Source organism: Kwoniella shivajii, chromosome 8 (assembly GCF_035658355.1).
Source record: "Kwoniella shivajii chromosome 8, complete sequence".
In the NCBI taxonomy this organism is placed as follows: Eukaryota; Fungi; Basidiomycota; class Tremellomycetes; order Tremellales; family Cryptococcaceae; genus Kwoniella; species Kwoniella shivajii.
Window position 1 is genome coordinate 1,159,538 of NC_085915.1, and position 18,162 is coordinate 1,177,699.

The 18,162-nt window shown below is 41.9% G+C and overlaps 7 protein-coding genes across 7 annotated transcripts; 3 read left to right on the top strand and 4 right to left on the bottom strand.

Moving 5' to 3' along the window:
- Positions 1–274: 274 nt before the first annotated feature.
- IL334_006172 (uncharacterized protein) lies at positions 275–3,275 on the bottom strand (the record flags this gene model as incomplete). Its single annotated transcript, XM_062937876.1, has 3 exons — positions 275–1,603; positions 1,711–2,879; positions 2,957–3,275. The coding sequence occupies 3 exons, from the start codon at positions 3,273–3,275 to the stop codon at positions 275–277; spliced, it is 2,817 nt and encodes a 938-aa protein (XP_062793927.1).
- A 666-nt stretch (positions 3,276–3,941) lies between these two features.
- Positions 3,942–5,138, bottom strand: IL334_006173 (ribosomal protein L7/L12; the record flags this gene model as incomplete). Its single annotated transcript, XM_062937877.1, has 4 exons — positions 3,942–4,058; positions 4,315–4,524; positions 4,846–5,070; positions 5,133–5,138. 4 exons carry the CDS (start codon positions 5,136–5,138, stop codon positions 3,942–3,944), a joined length of 558 nt encoding a protein of 185 aa, XP_062793928.1.
- Positions 5,139–5,521: 383 nt separating this feature from the next.
- On the top strand, positions 5,522–6,160 carry IL334_006174 (uncharacterized protein; the record flags this gene model as incomplete). The annotated part of the gene is made up of 3 exons (XM_062937878.1): positions 5,522–5,866; positions 5,965–6,022; positions 6,117–6,160. The coding sequence occupies 3 exons, from the start codon at positions 5,522–5,524 to the stop codon at positions 6,158–6,160; spliced, it is 447 nt and encodes a 148-aa protein (XP_062793929.1).
- A 1,160-nt stretch (positions 6,161–7,320) lies between these two features.
- Positions 7,321–8,093, top strand: IL334_006175 (uncharacterized protein; the record flags this gene model as incomplete). The annotated part of the gene is made up of 3 exons (XM_062937879.1): positions 7,321–7,638; positions 7,742–7,822; positions 7,902–8,093. 3 exons carry the CDS (start codon positions 7,321–7,323, stop codon positions 8,091–8,093), a joined length of 591 nt encoding a protein of 196 aa, XP_062793930.1.
- A 239-nt stretch (positions 8,094–8,332) lies between these two features.
- Positions 8,333–11,816, bottom strand: IL334_006176 (uncharacterized protein; the record flags this gene model as incomplete). Its single annotated transcript, XM_062937880.1, has 16 exons — positions 8,333–8,367; positions 8,420–8,507; positions 8,600–8,829; positions 8,887–8,968; positions 9,032–9,143; positions 9,225–9,491; positions 9,561–9,692; positions 9,750–9,808; positions 9,873–9,908; positions 9,976–10,332; positions 10,389–10,497; positions 10,575–11,014; positions 11,110–11,371; positions 11,433–11,575; positions 11,645–11,679; positions 11,738–11,816. 16 exons carry the CDS (start codon positions 11,814–11,816, stop codon positions 8,333–8,335), a joined length of 2,466 nt encoding a protein of 821 aa, XP_062793931.1.
- Positions 11,817–12,205: 389 nt separating this feature from the next.
- Positions 12,206–14,488, top strand: IL334_006177 (uncharacterized protein; the record flags this gene model as incomplete). The annotated part of the gene is made up of 8 exons (XM_062937881.1): positions 12,206–12,314; positions 12,383–12,481; positions 12,561–12,751; positions 12,893–13,132; positions 13,249–13,632; positions 13,721–13,820; positions 13,890–14,288; positions 14,394–14,488. The coding sequence occupies 8 exons, from the start codon at positions 12,206–12,208 to the stop codon at positions 14,486–14,488; spliced, it is 1,617 nt and encodes a 538-aa protein (XP_062793932.1).
- A 301-nt stretch (positions 14,489–14,789) lies between these two features.
- Positions 14,790–17,962, bottom strand: IL334_006178 (glutamate-tRNA ligase; the record flags this gene model as incomplete). Its single annotated transcript, XM_062937882.1, has 12 exons — positions 14,790–15,009; positions 15,087–15,484; positions 15,542–15,864; positions 15,919–16,025; positions 16,109–16,276; positions 16,356–16,564; positions 16,620–16,778; positions 16,838–16,965; positions 17,072–17,287; positions 17,426–17,487; positions 17,551–17,648; positions 17,777–17,962. 12 exons carry the CDS (start codon positions 17,960–17,962, stop codon positions 14,790–14,792), a joined length of 2,274 nt encoding a protein of 757 aa, XP_062793933.1.
- Positions 17,963–18,162: the final 200 nt, after the last annotated feature.

The window sequence follows — 18,162 nt, forward strand, 5'->3', positions numbered from 1 at the left end:
AATCAGTCCAACAATCGAACCAGGCTACTTTCTCCGACAACTATCACCGTAAAGAATTTTGGTACCTTGATTGTCTAAAGAAATTTATGAGAGAATTTTTGCATGCATATATTGTAAAATGACATCTACTATAGGCACCAAATGTATTGTCCACGAGACCAAGAATGAGAATTTACAAATTGAGCTAAGCCCGTATTTCACACGATGAGGATACGGAAAATCCAAATTGCGTCGCTCCCCACGATCAACACACGAGCAGTCAATGTCCGGGATATCAACGCGACTCATCGAAACCTGGAGTTCCAGCTCTGCTCATTGATCTTTGAGCTAAACCCATTTCACTTAAATTGACTCTTGATGAATTTCTACTTAGACCATTTGTTCCACCATAATTAGCTGAAGGGGTCGATGAGGCTGTTGCATTCGTTGAAGGGATTTCCATCATGCCGAGTGGGGGATCATTCCATCCACCAGATAAAGAAGAAGATGAAGAAGAACAAGGTTTTTCCCATGATGTAGAAAGTAAATTATGCGAAACGTTCCTTGGTTTTCCCGTTCGAGAAGTTGATTTCCTAGGAGGGGAATTGGGTGTAATTGGTAAAGTACTTGACGTTGATATGCCAATACCAATACCAATACCAATACCAATACCTAGACCATTTAACTCGGGTGAAACTGTACCGGGTCTCGTTGATGGTATAGTGAGATTATTTTGACCGCCACCATCAATCATATTTGCAGGAATGAAAAAACCTTGTGAAGAAGGTGATGAAGGTTGTGTGTTTGATGTGGATAAGGGCATTGAATTATGTCTTGATAAATGTCCATTTTGTCCTCTTCGAGAATATTTACTGCTACCACCAACACCAACACTACCACTCACCCCATTACCAACAAATGGTATATTCCTTTTGATCAGATTATGTATTTTCAACGACCATAATCTTAATCTACCGGATCCAGCAAATCTTTTCGATGTGCTGTAAATGGGACTGGTCAATGAATTTAATGAAATTGCATTTGAACTTGATGAATCTGATGAAGTGAAACCATCTTCCAAACTCGTTATACTTGGTTTTCGATTTCTACCTTTTTTACCTTGTTGTCCTGAAACCGATAGATGGAATTTCCTTTTTATCAAGTTGAAAAGACAAGCCAAGATGAAGAAAGATACGAAAGCGTATGCCCAAAGAAGTTGGATTCCCATAGATTGTAATTTATCTTCTAATCCACTGAGAGGTAATGGTAAACTATTCAGTTTATTCTTCCAGGCATTCTCGATAGAGTCGGATCTTGGTTGGATCGCTTTAGATGCTTCAATAACCATCTTGCCTAACGTCCATGAAATTGCAGTCTCACCAACTTCATCCATCGATTGAAAATGTGTTTTGCTTTTACCCTTTTGCGTTTGTGGTGTGAGTTCAAATAGACCTTTTTCTCTCGCCCGTCTTTCAGCTTCTTCATTCGTATCTCCAACTTCACCACCTGTCAAAGTTGAATCACCACCTATGTCAACTAATCTTGGTATACCTATACCTTCATGCAAGATATTTGATATCCAAGCTCCCTTGAAACATTGCATTTGTAATCTGGCCAAATCTGCCTGCGAAGCCACCGAGACTCAGATCAGCTTCGAACCCAATGATAATTGCGAACGTATAACGAAATATTGAGGTGATATGCAGTCAGTGTGAAGAAGCTTTAACTCACCTCGGCACCTTTCCAACCTTTTTCCTTTTCAACTTGATCTTCAATTTCATACCAATTCCTATCACAAAATGCATTCATACCTTTTTCCCATTCACCCCAATCCCAAATCCCACCTAGACCTAAAACTTGTTGAGCCGTATACCAATATTCAGAAATTCCGATAAAACCTCTTTGGTCATCTTTTTCGAAATCAATATGTGGAGTAGGTAATCCAGCGAATAAACAATGATCGGTCGGACAAGGTGTTGAATGTTCCAACAAAGGTGTTAATTTTTCTAGACATGTTGAAAACGATCCTGTTCCTTTGAACTTGATGTTTGTGCCAAATTGGTGGTTTGACTGTATTTCAAGATGTTTAGGTAAACATGGATCTTCAATAAACATTTCTTCTTGATTATGATTACTCGGTTTGTGTTCTTGTTCTTGTTCTTGTTCTTGTTCCTTTACTAAAGAATCGATGTAACGTTCTCTTGCACGATTAGTACCGAATCCTAACCAAGAAGCGACGAATACTGGCCATTCCACTAATTCCCCTGACAATAATCTAAGGTTTACCATTCGAAGTTGATCAGTAGGATAACCAGATTTGATTATTTCTGAAGATGAAGGTGAGAATGCTAATTGTGTGGAAGCACCTCCCATATCTAAGAAGCCGAATGTTGGTGAATGATGATTGACATCTACTGGAGTGACACTATCATGTAATGAATTAGGTGGCGCTTCAGCTAATTCTGCTAACGGTAATAAACTCGATTCTGCCGGTGTATCCGTTCCTGTTATCGATAAGGATGATGATCCGGATGATGATGAGGATGATGATGAAGAGGAAGGAATGGACGGAGGAGCATGACCGAAACCATCCATCAGATAATTCACAGCTACCCAACCCCACATTCCTTCTTCTTCACCTGAGATAACACGTATATTCTCTCCACATGGTCCAGCTGCTGAAGGTCCTCCCACAGTAAATGGATATTCATTTCTGACCAGATCACATGAAGCTTGCAGTATAGCTTCTCGTGTTGTTTCAGGCAAAAGTCGCATTCCAGCTGTTGCAAGGATATATATGGGTGTAGAGGAGTGTTGAGAAGGTGGGATATGTCTTAATGCATGTGAAAGTAATGGTGAGAGGTAGTCTGGGATATCTCCAGGAGCGACAGTGGATATACCTATCACAGATTAAAGCAAGCAAGTCGTCGTCAGACTCACTGTTCCTCTCACCTAATGGGATAGTAGAATGACATACCAGGTTCGACTCTTTTGACCCAATCATCACCTTCAACACCTTTACCAACTCTAACCAGTCTCCTAAGGGCTTTTCTTTCCATATCATATTCACTAGCTTTCCCTTTCCCCTTTCCACCCCATGAATCTTTCACGTTCCACCACCATCTACTTTTACCCACACTTTCAGGGGTCTTACGAGCGGCAGAAACCTCTTGAAGGATTTCAGCTCTTTCTAAATCCGGATCACGCCATGAGTAAATTTGAAGACGCGAACCGGAAGATCCAGCGTCTATCACGAGAGCATAGTGGGTCGTTGATGATGATACCGAAGGTGCCATGAAGGAGTGAATCTGATGGAGGTGAAAGGTGGAGGATATGGCGTTTGGGTTATGTTTTTATTTTTCTTTCTTTCTCTTCTTCTTTCCAAAATGTCGTGCGTGTCGACGTATGAAATTAGCGCCAAAAGCAAGCTGCAATCTGTAGCTCGATCATCAATCTTCTACCGAGAACTTGAAGCATGTATTCGTAGCTGTGAATGATTCGCGCAGCAGGTGTGTGTATGGATCTGATGCTGAGCAAGAGATTGATGTGATGACACTTTGATAAGACTGTATACGAAAAGAACTACCAAAAACAATTCAACAACATCAACAACAACCCCCCCAATTCGCAGAAATACAGGCACCGGACCACGTGGCAACATTTCAGCTTGTTTTTAGCATTCTCCCCATATCTCAAACAGTATAAAGTGATCAAGATGTCGATGTATACTACATGATACGAGTCACGTCTGCGCGCAAGTGGACTACAAGGAGGGGAAGGGCAACGGCAGCCAAGACAGCTCTTTATTTCTTCTGTGAGATCTTCCATTCTATCAGTGTTTACTGGACAGTATGTATGAATCCTCCCGCGGGTCTTGTGACAAACATGAAAACGGCTGGTTGTAATGCCAGAATGAATGCATGCTGATATACTCCTTGTTGACTACCACCAATCCTAAGACTCTACACGAGAGAAACAGTTGCTCCAAGGGCCTCTAATGTCTTTTTCAATTTCTCCGCATCTTCTTTAGGTAAGTTCTCTTTGATAGTTTGAGGGACTGATTCGACGAATTTCTTTGCCTAAGATTTGAGTAGTAAGATGTCAGCATTTGTTTGAATCATTTTCATCGATTCAAGGTCTATGTGCGAGCCTCATCCCGTCTACATCTTCTCCTATCTTCTAGAAACTGCTCATCCCAGATCCGAAATGATGAACCCATTCATTTTCCCATGACAGCTCATCAGTCAGTACTCTACAATGAATTGGCTTGATCCTATACGCCCATTTCTGATATCTCAATCATTTCACACCATTAAGAGGAAAAGCTTGACTCACCTCTACCAAGTTCATATTAGGCATAATGGCTTTTACTTCTCTAATAATCTTTGCTTTAGCTGTAGCATCGAATTTTTCAAGTTTGACAGTAAAAATTGTCTTTTCCTTTGGCTTCTCCTCTGCTGGTTCGGCTGAATCGGCTGATGCTGCTGATGCCGCAGGAGCTGATGAAGCTGCTGGTAAAGCGATTTCTGTTATGTTCAATTTGGTCTAAAGATTGTAATGAATTAGCTTTCGTACATCTGGAACATAGCAGACTCATAATCCAGCAGCTAAATTAGGAAGCAAGGTCGCGATGTGTTGAGAAGATTCAAATGAGTGGTCCCTTTGTACAACGACAAAACAAGAACAGAAGAGCAAGGATTCCATATATTGACAGATCTCCCGCTTTCCGCCTTGACAATGTTCCGTCCAGCATATCAAGTCGGGTTTCTATTCATTCTTGACGAATCGGCGATGCCAGAAATCCCAGTTGGAACCGCATGTATCTTTGCTCCCTATCCTCCTAACGCAAGAACACCCTAAACTCACCTTGAGAGCAGTAACCAATTCTGAGACTTCCAACAACGTCAATCCGGAAATTTGGTCTACGATAGGAGCGATCTTAGGCGATACAGGTGCAGCTGACGACGATGATTCGGCTTCGGCGAAAACAGTCCTCGAGGTTGATAGAGGTCGAGATAGGATGATTCGTGATGAAGAAGCAGCTGCTGAAGCTGAAGCTCGAGCTGAACGAAGGATGGTACGGGGGATTATCTGCAAGCGAAAAAAGCCGATCAGCTAAACTACCTATTGATGATACATTACAGCTGACTCACGCTCATGATGTCTATGTTGTACTAGGGGGATGTATTAGTATGTCGCGAATGATAAGCTATTGATATCTCTAGTGATCAAGGTAAATGTATCGAAGAAAGCGAGATGGCATCGAAATAATCTTTGACTGAACAAGAGATCCGAAATTGAAAAGTGCCACATTTGGAAATAATCCCGGATTTCTCCGAGTCAAAGAACCCATACAAAACAAACGCACGGACCACCTCCACTTGCAACGTCCACAAAAACAAACGATCATTCATCAATAATCACATCTCATACATCTTCTTCGTCTTCCTGAAACCTCAAAGAACACAACTCCAGCAGCAACACATAGAAGCAGTCGAGAGAGACACGGAACTACAGCTGGATACCAAACACTTTTATAACAATGTCACTCGAGCAAAGCACATCACAAACACTTCCCTCATCACAGTCCCTTCATACCCTATCGCTAGACAACGTTCAGTCACCTCCACCTCCAGAAATAGAATCTACCCTATCAAGATTATCCTCATATCGAAACGTGAAAGGAGTCATGATCCTCTCTCGCACACCGTCCGGCGCATCGTCTTCAACAGCTGCCCCATCACCTGGTACAGTAACTAATGCAAGTGGAGGGATAGTCCAAGCTACAGGAAACATATTCGAAGGAGAATCAGGTAAGAAATACGCCAAAGCAGTTGAAGAGATAGTTCTTAGGGTAGGGAAAGCATTGGGAGAATGTGATGAGAGTGTAAGTACTTGCCTTGTGCAGATTCCGTCCACGGCCACACGATCTTGTTCTACCGAGATGAAACCTGCATCGGCTGATAAGAAAAGTTCATTCAACAGGATGACTTGAAATTCATGAGGATAAGGACGAAAAAGCATGAATTGATTATAACGCCTGGTAGGTATCATCTCATCTGACAGTTACCCATTTCTACAAGTAGACCAGCAATATCCGATTCACCACTTGCTGACTTGTGGCATTTTGTTGACAGACGAGAAATACTTGCTAGTGGTACTTCAAGATCCAGGACAATAAGGTTATGATTCGCAATGTCAACTGAAAGCAGCTGGCCATCTCGAATGAAGCCGTAGCCAAGAGTCAAGTCCCCTGTCGGTCACATTCGCAGATAACGGGAATGAAGAGCTTGAAGAAGGTACATGATTACTGTTCAACATGATGGATATTACGAGTCTTGAAGTTGATCGCACACTGATACATCTATATACGCATTCATAGCTGTGCCCGCTGTGAAACATATCTAGGTCATCCATATCATCCTCCATGCTATGTGACGTAACTCACACTCGTACATGCAACACCCACTGTTTATCGATGTATAGTGATGTTTCTCTTCACCAATTTCATTTCTGTCAGTGTACGAGGAACCAGCGCTTTGTGTTATCCCAATAATCAACGGCAAGAGGGCATGTCTCACTCATCCCCGATTCATGGGCACCGGTTTATCACACCGCGGACTCTGTCAAGGATACCCAAGACTTAGATAAACTCTTTATTCAGAGATTACATCATGTAAGAAGAGAAGAGAAGTCCCAGCGTTGTCCCAAAGATTATGCTCACTAATAGTTTTCGGACAAGCTCAGAAAAACGTTACTTTTAGGACGAGGAATCGAGCTTTAGGTCATCGTTTTTATTCTGGGTATAGTTTTATCAAAGCAGTCTACAATGAACAAGAGATGTATAAAAAAACATTTCTAAAACATGTACAAGGTGATTTTGTACCTTATGATGATGGTACCATCGTTTGGTATGACATCGATCTACAGGATGTTAAAGCTAAGTTAGAGGAAGAAGAAGACCAAATTGCCGAACTCATAAACTGGTTTCCAGAGTGAAGGTGATCTCCTCATGCCTACGGCAAGGTCCTAACCAATGGCTGTTTATCTTCTTGGTTGCAGCGATGATGAAACAGACGTTTCTGGGCAGATGGAGCGGATTGATTATGTGGGGTTCGATTGATCTCTGGATGAATCACAGTGTTGTTTATTGAAAGCGATCATGTAGAATACATTTATGCATAAACAGGCTGCTTTTTCGCAACGAGAAACTACTCGGGAGCTGTTCGCGTCACGCGTACATTTATACCCCTTCCTCCAATCTTCATTTCATACTTGTCACTTATCACCTTATCACGGTTTGATACATGCTAGAGTCGGCATTGATCAATTGCGTAGAGGATGCTGGACATTGACTACGCTCTACCTGCTTGTGAACTATCGACGACATACTCATTCTATCCGTATTCACTTTCCTCTCGATCCCACGTCCACTCTACATTACTCACTCAATCCGAGAATAACTCCACGAGCTTGGACCCAATGTCCGACGTGACAGAGATTGCTGGACCATCGAGCAGAGCTATACTTGAGGATGTCCGACAATCTCACCAGCGAGCTGAGAGAAGAGCTTTGATGGGCTGGAGACCTGCTGGAATAGGTCTAGCTAAAGAAGATGATGAGGTCTGCAACGAGGAAGATATCTTGGATCATGACCAGGTGAGTTAAATCGTTGCTTCTGTACAACCTTCGAAAACAACGCCCAAATCACCGGCATTACTGGACGAGTTCGCGCTGAGTGTGAAGGAAATCCGTTTCGTAGCACGATATCAATATGTTCGGTCATCGTTTCCTCTTACCGTTCGGACGTCGTCTAACACAGATGGAAATGGATGCTGCTCCGGTGAGTCCGAACACATTATATATTGTAAGATGCATCTCATATATCATGTGTGTCTGACATACGTATTTTGATTGAATAGTCCCCTTCTCCATCAGAACAAGATCATGAAAGAAGACAAGAAGACCATACGATGGCATCACCTGTGGTCGCAGCTGAACTGGCTGAGATAGGCGAAGAAGAAGAACAAGACGGTCAAGTAGATCTGGATGCTAGTATAGAGGATTTAGACGATAGCGCAGTTGTTGATGACGGTAGCGTAGAAGAAGAGTAATAGACGTTATATTCAGAGTAGGAGGACGGAAGGCGACCGAGTGAACGTGAGCGCATATCACTAGCCCCGGACGGAAGTCAAAACAGACGATATATTCGAGAAATGCGTGCATGTTGTAATATACATAATTTAAATGATGACCTTTATGACATTTTACCAGTAATGTATAGACGTTGGGCTATCTCATGCCCATGCTATGTCGCTTATACTTCTCCGATATGATTTCTACTCATGTGCATTTATTTGGCAAAGACAAAGTCTAAACTTTTTGGAGCTGAATGATCTCATCAGCAAATTGCTTACGAACGATATGGGTATAGACGTACCATTACCGAATGTCACCTTGTCAGGAATTTCAACTCCATCACCTGTTATATCCAGCAATCTCACTTTTAATGCCAACTCCGCCAGGATCTATAATAGAAATCGATTCATCATGAATTAGTATATAAAGATCGACTTTTTCCCGGATGTTTAATGTAAAGGTGGGTATTTATTTTACTTACATGGATATAATCAGCAGAATCTTTACTTCCCATTCCTCCTTCACCTCTTAGGACTCTGATCCCATCGGTCCATTCTGCTAATTGAGCAGCGTGAATGGCGTCTAGATCTAACAAACTAGTTTCATTCTCTCCAATGAGGGAGAAAGATAGTTTGGAAACAAGATTGGGTGAACGTGAATTGACTGCGCAACCTGTAGAAGATCGAATAGATGTGATTGTCGATATCTCGACTACCAGAACGTATGAGCTACTTCACCAGCTAGTATCGATTGTGAAGAGGCACTCACTTCGTTCTCTCAAATGCTCAAAAGGAGGATTATCAACTCTCCGAGCAAACTCGTCCCAAGCCAATACTCGTCGATTAGGCGACTTTTGGACAAGCAACAGAATGATGTCAGCTATCGAAAATACTGAATTTGAATATGAACATACTAATCGTAAAAATCTCAACGGCTTCTGAGCATTTGCTCTCATGGCTGACGATAGACCAGGAGTAATGACCATGGCGGAATTGAACCATCCCCCTTGAAGCATACATCCAATCCTACATATCCCAATTTCATCAGTTTTCTCGCAAATATACTTGTCGATTGTCGAATGGAAAGTAATGGAGTAAGGAACTTACCTCTGCTCCGATAGAACTTCATACCCTTCTCTTCCCAGCTTGTCCCTCAATTCCCTCACAGCAGGTCTCGACATCATTCCATCCTCTTTCTCGAGCAGGTCCATTTGTCTATCCCTTATTGTCCTATATTCAGTAGCTAGGAAATCTTGTTCCAGATTAAGCCATGTTTTGTTGCCCTCGTCACTCAGAGATAAACGGATCTGTGACCGTACTAGAAATGATACTTTCGGGAAATCAGGAATCTGCGACGCTGATTCAGACCACATCCTGTTTCGGATCAGGACACAGGACAAGAAAATTAGCATTGTCAAGTACATCCATGGGCATGAAACTCACCTTAGGAAGAAACGAAGAACGAGTTGATGGAGTTTGGTGAAATTCAGCAAAAACAATTGGAAGTTGGACGGTGCATGATGTCCTGCTTGAGAAATTTTGTAATGTTCGCAGAGGATTTTGACACATTCGGCACTAAAGAGCGGTTGTCAGAAGGAGTAGCTCATAGAAAATCAAAGGTCGAGAACTTGCCTCGCTTTCCCGATCGGACATCGTCGTTCGGCAGGACGAGCCTGTTGTTCCATGATGAGCTGTATTTTTGAAATCTCAGCCAACAACTCCGACACGAAAAATTACGATTTTCAATCGACTTACATTGATGAAACTCTCCTCGTGACTTGCGAAGTGATGCTACATCTCGTTATCAGCTTTGATTTCAGAGTTCGCGTTATATAACAACGTTGTTTGTTGGACTTACTAGACATTCTAAACCTAGTTCGCCTACATCTCTAAACATTTCCATTTCCATCAAAAAGCCAGCGTCTTCCTCGCCATCTTCACACAAACCAATCCTCTTCCAGCCAATAGCATTTCTAGCAGCCCCATTTCTGGAAGTATGGCTGTGCGCGTGTCCACTGTTGGAGGTGGTATTCTCGTCGATATCAGTTCCTAATCTACCGAGGTCCCACACTTCACGTAACAATTTCTCTTGTTGAGTGTTACTGCCGGGTCGGACTGGACGTAACCTTCGATGTTGCAAGATCACACCATAACGCGCTTGGAAATTCAATATCTGAGTCTCGACGATATTGTTGGCGCAAGTGGGCATAAGTCTCTGTATGACAGATTGTCATTAGCTACTGATAAAATCAAAGCACGTAACACACTTACGGAGATATATCGCCTGATACTCAAATGCTCTAATACATTTACTAGCTCCGGATACTGTTTTGAGTTTTCTTGATGACCCGAACGAAGACACGAGTTAATCAATCCTAAGCTGATGCAGAACTCAGCTCTGTAAACAAGGTATGCAATTCCCCCTTTTTTTGTAGGATAATGATAGAAATCAATTACCTCTGAGCGACCAGTTCTAGATCTCCAGTTCCTTCTAACCTTCTCACGACGATCTTGAAGAGAAGTTCCACACCATTATGACCATCATCATCTTCACCGATAATGCCTTTGATTCTACCATATACCCTGTCAAAACCATATTGATTCACTTTATCTGGATCTCTATTATCTTTATCATTGAAATCTTTATCTTTTCCTTTACCTTTCCGGTCTTTTTTGATTTGACCATAAGGTGTTACAGGCATTTTCAATCCTGGTTTATTGTCCTTCAGTTGTGGAGACGATATGACCAATTTACGTATTATAGCTGTAGCAGGTCTCAATATATTAGGTTGTGAAGCTGTTATAAGAACTTGTAAAATTCGATCAATAAAATTATCTGATAAATCACCCCATCCAGATTCGAATTCCAGAATTCCTCTAATACCTTGTAAAGCGTACTACAAAATGTTTTACGAAATTTCAAACATAAGTAAACGGCCTTTCATGACTACTATGGATGTTTCCGTGGAAAGAAAGAGAGGGAAATGCTCACAGCAAGACTATTTCCAGTTAAACCACCTTCTGATCTCTCCAGGAATCTCACTAGGATTTTCATGCCACCTTTGAGCATAAATTCAACTGCGAATTCTTCTTCTTTGATATATTTTTGCAAGTTGAATAAAGCTAATTTCAGTGGTATGGCATCGGCTGAAGTTGGTAAATTGATTGTGCTGTCACCTAGGGAAGTTCGATGTATAGCTGATTTAAGAGATGTGACTACTACTAGAGCTTCTGTTGCAGGGGAGGGCACGAGTCTACGACAGACTCTCCTGTCAACGGCAGGTCGTAGGGGATTTGAATAATCGATATACTTACTTGAGAACGTCGTGATTGTATACCTTGCTGGGCAAATTGTTTTGAGTAACGAGGTGATCAGCTTCGTCTCTCAGACACAAAGTGATATGGTGTTCTCTTGTGGAGAAAGATGTAGACATGATTTCGACTATATAAGCCACACGCTATACCCATCAGTAGCTGATTAGCATAGGACCACCTGATTGATAGCATAGATGGAAATCCGAACATACAGCTTCGGGATCTATTCGAGCTGGTATTCGTCTACCTATATCATAGGATATTGTGTCAGAATCTTCACTGAGCAAAGCTAGGAAGAGACTCACCCTTGTAAGTCACCATGTTGGTTGGTATCGCTCCTCGCCTCGTCACAGGCGTAGGGGAAAGAGGTTGTTGATCTGACATGATGAGTGCGCTGGATGAGAATCGTCACAAAGGTCGTCCTCCTCGCCCGATGTATTGGATAAACTGGTGATGTTGTTCACTCTGATAGTGTGATCAACGAAGAGGAAGAAGAATTGAAATATCCTCAATGTTGCTTTTGACGCTTGTTTCAAATTGCTATGAATCATTCAGGCACCAACAACAACAAACAAATACTCGTAAATCATCAACTATTTCCCTCTTTCTCTTGCTTCTTTCACTCTTCTTACGGTATAGAAGTTGGACATAGAACTGCAAGATCATCAGGTGGAAGCAGCTCCTTCATCGGACTACACCGTAACAACTTCAATCGTCTGCCCAATCAATCGGCGTAGTCAGTCCGGTGAATGCCAGAGATACCTTTACACTCCATGGGATCTGATATACACGAACGAAGACCTCTCCGTGAAGACCAGGATCAGGATGATGATGAAGATTCAATCTCTGTAGATCATGATGAACTTGATGAAATCATTGCCGGTGAGCTGAATCTGGCTCCCCCCTTTTGACAGTATACAGAGCTCATCGGTAAAGGTATATACTTGCAGACAACGAAACAGTTGCATCGAAGGCTAGTGGGTCTACTTCGAAACACGCAAGAAAGAGACTTTTTGCAGCTTTTATGATCTTCGGTCTACTAAATAACGGTTAGTCTGGGAAATTTGGTCTGTCTCGCCAAGTGTAAATGCTCGTCGTTGTGGAAAAGCTGATGGAAAGGATGAACAGTACTCTACGTAATTATACTTTCAGCAGCTCTGGATCTGGTATCATCGTCAACTCCTAAAGGCGTAGTAGCATTATTCAATATCTTTCCTGCGCTTTTGACTAAAGTAGTATGGCCATTAGTATCGAATGGGAAGATTAGGTATGCCAGAAGAGTCGGATTATGTACATGTATAAGTTGGTTGGGTATAATGGTTAGTGATTCTCTTCTGTTCCCCCATTTTCCCCCTTTTGTTCCCTTTATTATTCTCGCCAGCTTGCCTTGGGATTCGATTGGGACGAGGATGATGGCCCTGATAACATCTGATAAATCTGATACATGTTTATTCTCACAGACAATAGCATTCTCCAATTCACTCGCTCCCCGTTTATTGGGTATATCTTTGGCATCACTTTCATCTGGATTAGGCGAATTGACTTTTTTACAATTGACAACTACTTTACCTACAACCTCAACATCCAAAACGGCTTTGGGAGCCTGGTCTAGTGGGACTGGATTCGCTGGAATTGCAGGTGCCGGTATCTGGTGGTTATTAAGAGGTTTAGGTGTTAAAGGTGGTTTAGGTTTATCAAGTGTAAGATATCTCCTATCCTTTTAGTTTTTATTCCCTTGTCTTCATCGTTGGGTAGTCTAGCCTTTATTGATAATTGCCAGCTAATTTTGTTGATGATTTACATTTATGGAATTCAGGTATTACCATTGTTTTTCCCGATAACATATAAATTCCTCTTACCGCATTTCTCTGAACTTGATTCACATTCGGATCCGCTTGGTTCTTCAAACTTAGGTCAATATCAACCTATTTCTTCGAATGACATTCCACCTTCAATATATATAACACCACCTTCACAAGATCCGATCCCGCAACTCAATTCAAATAGTCTTAGAGCGCAAGCGCAAGTGCAATTGCAAGAGGAGGAGGAAGAAGAAGGTCAGGATACCAAATTGCCTGGAATGAGAAATTATAATCTACGTTTAAGTTCCAAAGAGAAATTGGATTTACTCAAACCTTTATTATTGAGATATATGGTTCCTCTCTGTGCTGTGTATGTGGAAGAATACGTTATTAATTCTGTGAGTGGTTTGAAATTCAATTCACTCAAATCGATCGTTCTGAGTGAATGACAAAGACTAAAATAGACATGACAATTCCAATTTATAGGGCATAGCACCGACTCTAGTATTCCCTTTGCCAACATATGGAATCTGGTCGAAATTGTTCAAATCACCAAGAGATTATTATCCATTCTGGTCATTAACATGTCAGTTGCCTTCTGTCTACATTGCTGACGGTACTCATACTGATACTCCAAAAAAAAAAAACAATATAGACCAAACATTCGTATTCATTTCCAGATCTACATTATCACTATCGATTCCACCTATCCCACTGACTTTCTTGCCCTTACCATCTATAATCCAATTTATAGTTTTATCATTACTTTATCTCCAATCAAAGTATTTTCTATTCACTTCTTCTTCATACACTCCGCCAAACACACCTACCGGAGATCAAGATCATGGGATTGATCAAACGATTCCTATAGCATTCATGTTGATCTGCGTGGAAGGTCTATGCGGTGGTTTGGCATATGTTAATACTTTCTATCATGTCGCAAGGGAAGGGGATATAGATGGAAGCGAAGAAAATCTTAACGCCGAGGTGAATGTCAAAAGAGGTTTACAAAGAGAATTTAGAATTGGTGCTGTTGGTGCTGCCGACTCAACTGGTAAGTCGTTTCACTTTTTAGATATCTCTCTTTCTACTCAAATAACTCGAATGATAATAAGCAAACGATATTTCCAACCTTGCTAACTCAATGATGGTAAAACAGGCATATTATTCGCTTCACTCATATCAATGCCACTAGAAATAAGCCTGTGCAACTCACAGATAGAACAAGGTAGAACTACTTGTAGAGATTTGTGATCACCTTCTGCCATTCCGAACGAAAACCATACAATGCCAGACAGAAAGGACAATGTTGTAAGATGTATATACCATGCATTGCATTATTGACATTTATTCAAACCCAGCAATGCCTGAACATATTTCGCTGTCCCTCCAACCCTTTCTCTACTGCGATTGGCTGGTGTAGATAGGGTCAACTTTGAACATGTTGACTCCATCAGCGATAGCTGGGACTTCGTTCTGTCCGCTATCAACAATAGTCAACATCTCGATTATCACGTACTTTGCATAATTGCCGTACAACAAAGAGGTGTACTCACTAAACCTTCTCAGCTTCGAACATTCCACTTTTGATTGGAATCTTAAACCCGCTGGTTCCCTCTGAAAGTAAGATTCTGGTTCCATGCTCATTGGTGTCGCCGGCAGTGGTAGCGGTAGCTTTAGTACCAGGTTTACCCCATGAGCCTTTAGGCGCGCCTGCTACTTTTGGCTTTTCAGCTGATGGAGTAGCTTTCAGAGTGATAGTTTGCAGACGACCACTAAGGGATATTATTGGTTCAGCCATCGCATCTTCATCGAACAGGCTCATCGCATACACCAGATCCATAAAACTCACTCTGGGATGAAACCAAATTCCATTCTACCTTCATCATCTTTGGTACCTTGACAGATATAATAACCCTTTCGCTCAAATTGAATTATATCCCATTTCTTAAGGTCTTTCACTTCGGCACTTGCCAAAGCTTTAGTTCTATATTCAGTCTTGGGATTAACGATCTCTTCTAGATCATCACCTTCTTCAAGCTTCTTCTTTGTGATAAGATAGTCATATTCGATCAGAGTAACAGGGACAAGTTGATTGACTTTGGATGGAGCAGCTAACCAATGGATCTTCTTGGATGTTTTCTTGAAGTCACCTTCAAGATGTAAAGTGAATTTTAGTGATTCGATGTCACCTGCTGAAGTTGATTTTTTGTTGGAAACAAAGACATTTCCCCAATCCATTGCTGTGATCTAGTTCAGAATCCTCATGTCAAAACCTATATTCCGCTTCAATAATGTAACACTTACCTCTTCGTTATCACCGAAGGAAACAGCGTCTTCCTGCTCTACAAGTAATCTATCCGAGTAGATCAATTTTTTATTACCAATCTCTGAGTTCTTTTTGTGTAAAGGTTTGTCGACAGCTTCTTCACCACCTTCATAACCTTTAACGTCGACAGTGACAGCTTTGTCCTCCGCGATTGCCCAGTATCGAGGAGCGACGGGATCAATGACTTTCTTATTGACTGTCCAGATACCATCCCATTCCAATTGCAGCTGAGCTTGAGATGCACCTTGACCCAGAATGTAGTTCTTTAACCCTTGAACAGTCATACCTCGTGATCGAATACCTTAGAACAATGAGATGAGATACGTCAAATGTCCGGCTGCTGGAAGGAGCTTACCTCTTACGGTGGGGAATCGAGGATCATCCCAACCTTTGACGACACCCTTCTCAACAAGGAATTTGAGTTTTCGCTTAGACAAGACGGTGTATACGAAATCGACTCGACTAAACAAGATTTATGAGCTGGTTCTCTCACAAATGAATATGGTGAAGCTGTAGCAGTCAGGTATAAGTGATCCAATACTAACCTGAAATCGAATATCTCAATCTTAGGGAAACCAAGTTTTTCCAAGAACCATTGATACTGTTCGTGTCGAGCGTAATACTCGTTTGCTCTGAGAGCATGAGTCACACCGTCCAAGTGGTCAATTATGGGACAAGCGAGATCATACATTGGATACGCCTTGTACTTGGTACTGCGCATTTGAAAGGATAGTTAATCAGCGAGCCAGATCTTCAGCTGAATCAAAAGAGCAGAACGCAAGATAAACCTACCCAGTGATATGATGCGAACCGTCAACATATCTATATATGACAGGATCTCTCATTGATCCATTTTTATGTTGATAATCGATCTTAGCTCTAAGGGACCATTTCTTTCCTTCGTCAGAACCAGAAAGCATTTCCTTGAATCTAGCGAGATTCTCTTCGATGGAAGCTTCTCGATTCTTGGATGGGATCTCTGCTCGTCTTTGCTCTTTGACCTATTCCACCCTATTAGTGACCTGTTGAAAGACAATGGACAAGAAAATAGCTTACGGTTTCACCATCGGTGTTGTCCATGAAGGCATCTCCTTGTTTGATGAGTTGTTCAGTGAAGTCTTGGATCTTATCGAAATGGTCAGAAGAATGAACGACTTTATCGAAATTGATCTCAATCATATCAAGATCCTCTTTGATGGCATCTTCGAATTCACCCTATCAAAGTGCGAGAGTCATCAGCTATATTCGGCGAGCTTGCGCGGTCGGAAGCTCACCTCTTCTTTGAGAGGGTTGGTATCATCAAACCTCAAGATGAACTTTCCTTGATACTGGTCAGCTAAGAATCTATTGAGGATGGCAGCTTTCAAGTGACCGATATGAAGGAAACCTGAAGGCTCTGGGGCTATAGACAGGATCAATTGATCAGCGTGCATCCATGATCATACTAAGGAAGCTATTCCGCTACCGACTGTATGCGCGCTCATAAATGTGAGAGAAGAAACACATACCAAATCGAACGACAACTTTTCCTTTAACTGCATTAGGTAGAACGACATCTACAGTCTCCAATCTCTTAGTCTTCTTTCCTTTATCCATCTCTGATTTGGCTTGTTGGAATGACTTGAGGGCATTTTGAGGTACTGAAAGGGATTCGACATGGTTGAACCATCTGGATAAATGAGGTCTTCCAGGTTTTTTGATCGAACCAATCGCAGAGTTGTTTCCTACGAATGTGAAATACAAACAGAATCAACGATTGCTCACTACTTCATGCCCGGACTTCCCTTCTCCCTAATACAATAAGCTGCTATCGCCAGAAACGATGAACTCTCTAACCCGTGTTGTGGAGAATGGTGGCTCACCTCGGATAGTACCCCAGATGGTAGCATCACCAAAACCGAATTTAGAACCGGCAAAGTATGTCCTGCCAAGCCAAATTATACATGAGCTACGATACACCTGAGTCTTGATGGCAGTTTTAGCTCACCTGTAAGCAAGGTAGTCGTCAAGTGCGTCGAGAATGCTTGATACTTCTTGGAATGAACTGTTGGCAGCCAAAAGAGTAGGAAGGGGAGGAAGAGGGATCTGAATTGTGTGAGAAGACATATACATATCAGCTTCTCTTCCTTCAAATGACCTTCCTCTCCTGGCTCCCCAAACCTGAACCCAGTATGCAGATATGCGAACGATGGATCAGTCAGGCGTTTACTTACTTCTTTGCCAGCAACTCCCTTTTCCAACTCTGCTCTTACTTCTTCCGCACCCTTGATTTCACCATAAGTAGCTTGACCAGTCTCGCCAGATTCGGTATCCCATCCCACTGGGATGCCCTGGATCAAAGCGAGAGCTATAAGCACAAAAGGCGGCGTGTTTACAAGAGGGATGACCAATGATGGCATGTTTGATATGTATGCTTTTGTCAGAAGAAAGAAGGAACGTCATGAAATAGGAATTGAAGATGAGTCCTTTTTGACTTTTCGACGACGACTAAAGCTCCAAACCTCCACTTTTTCTACTGGTACCGGGTCAAGTGAGTGTGGCGGTGACCTCGACCATGGGATACATGACGATAGGGAATCTTGTGAAGATTATCAGTATA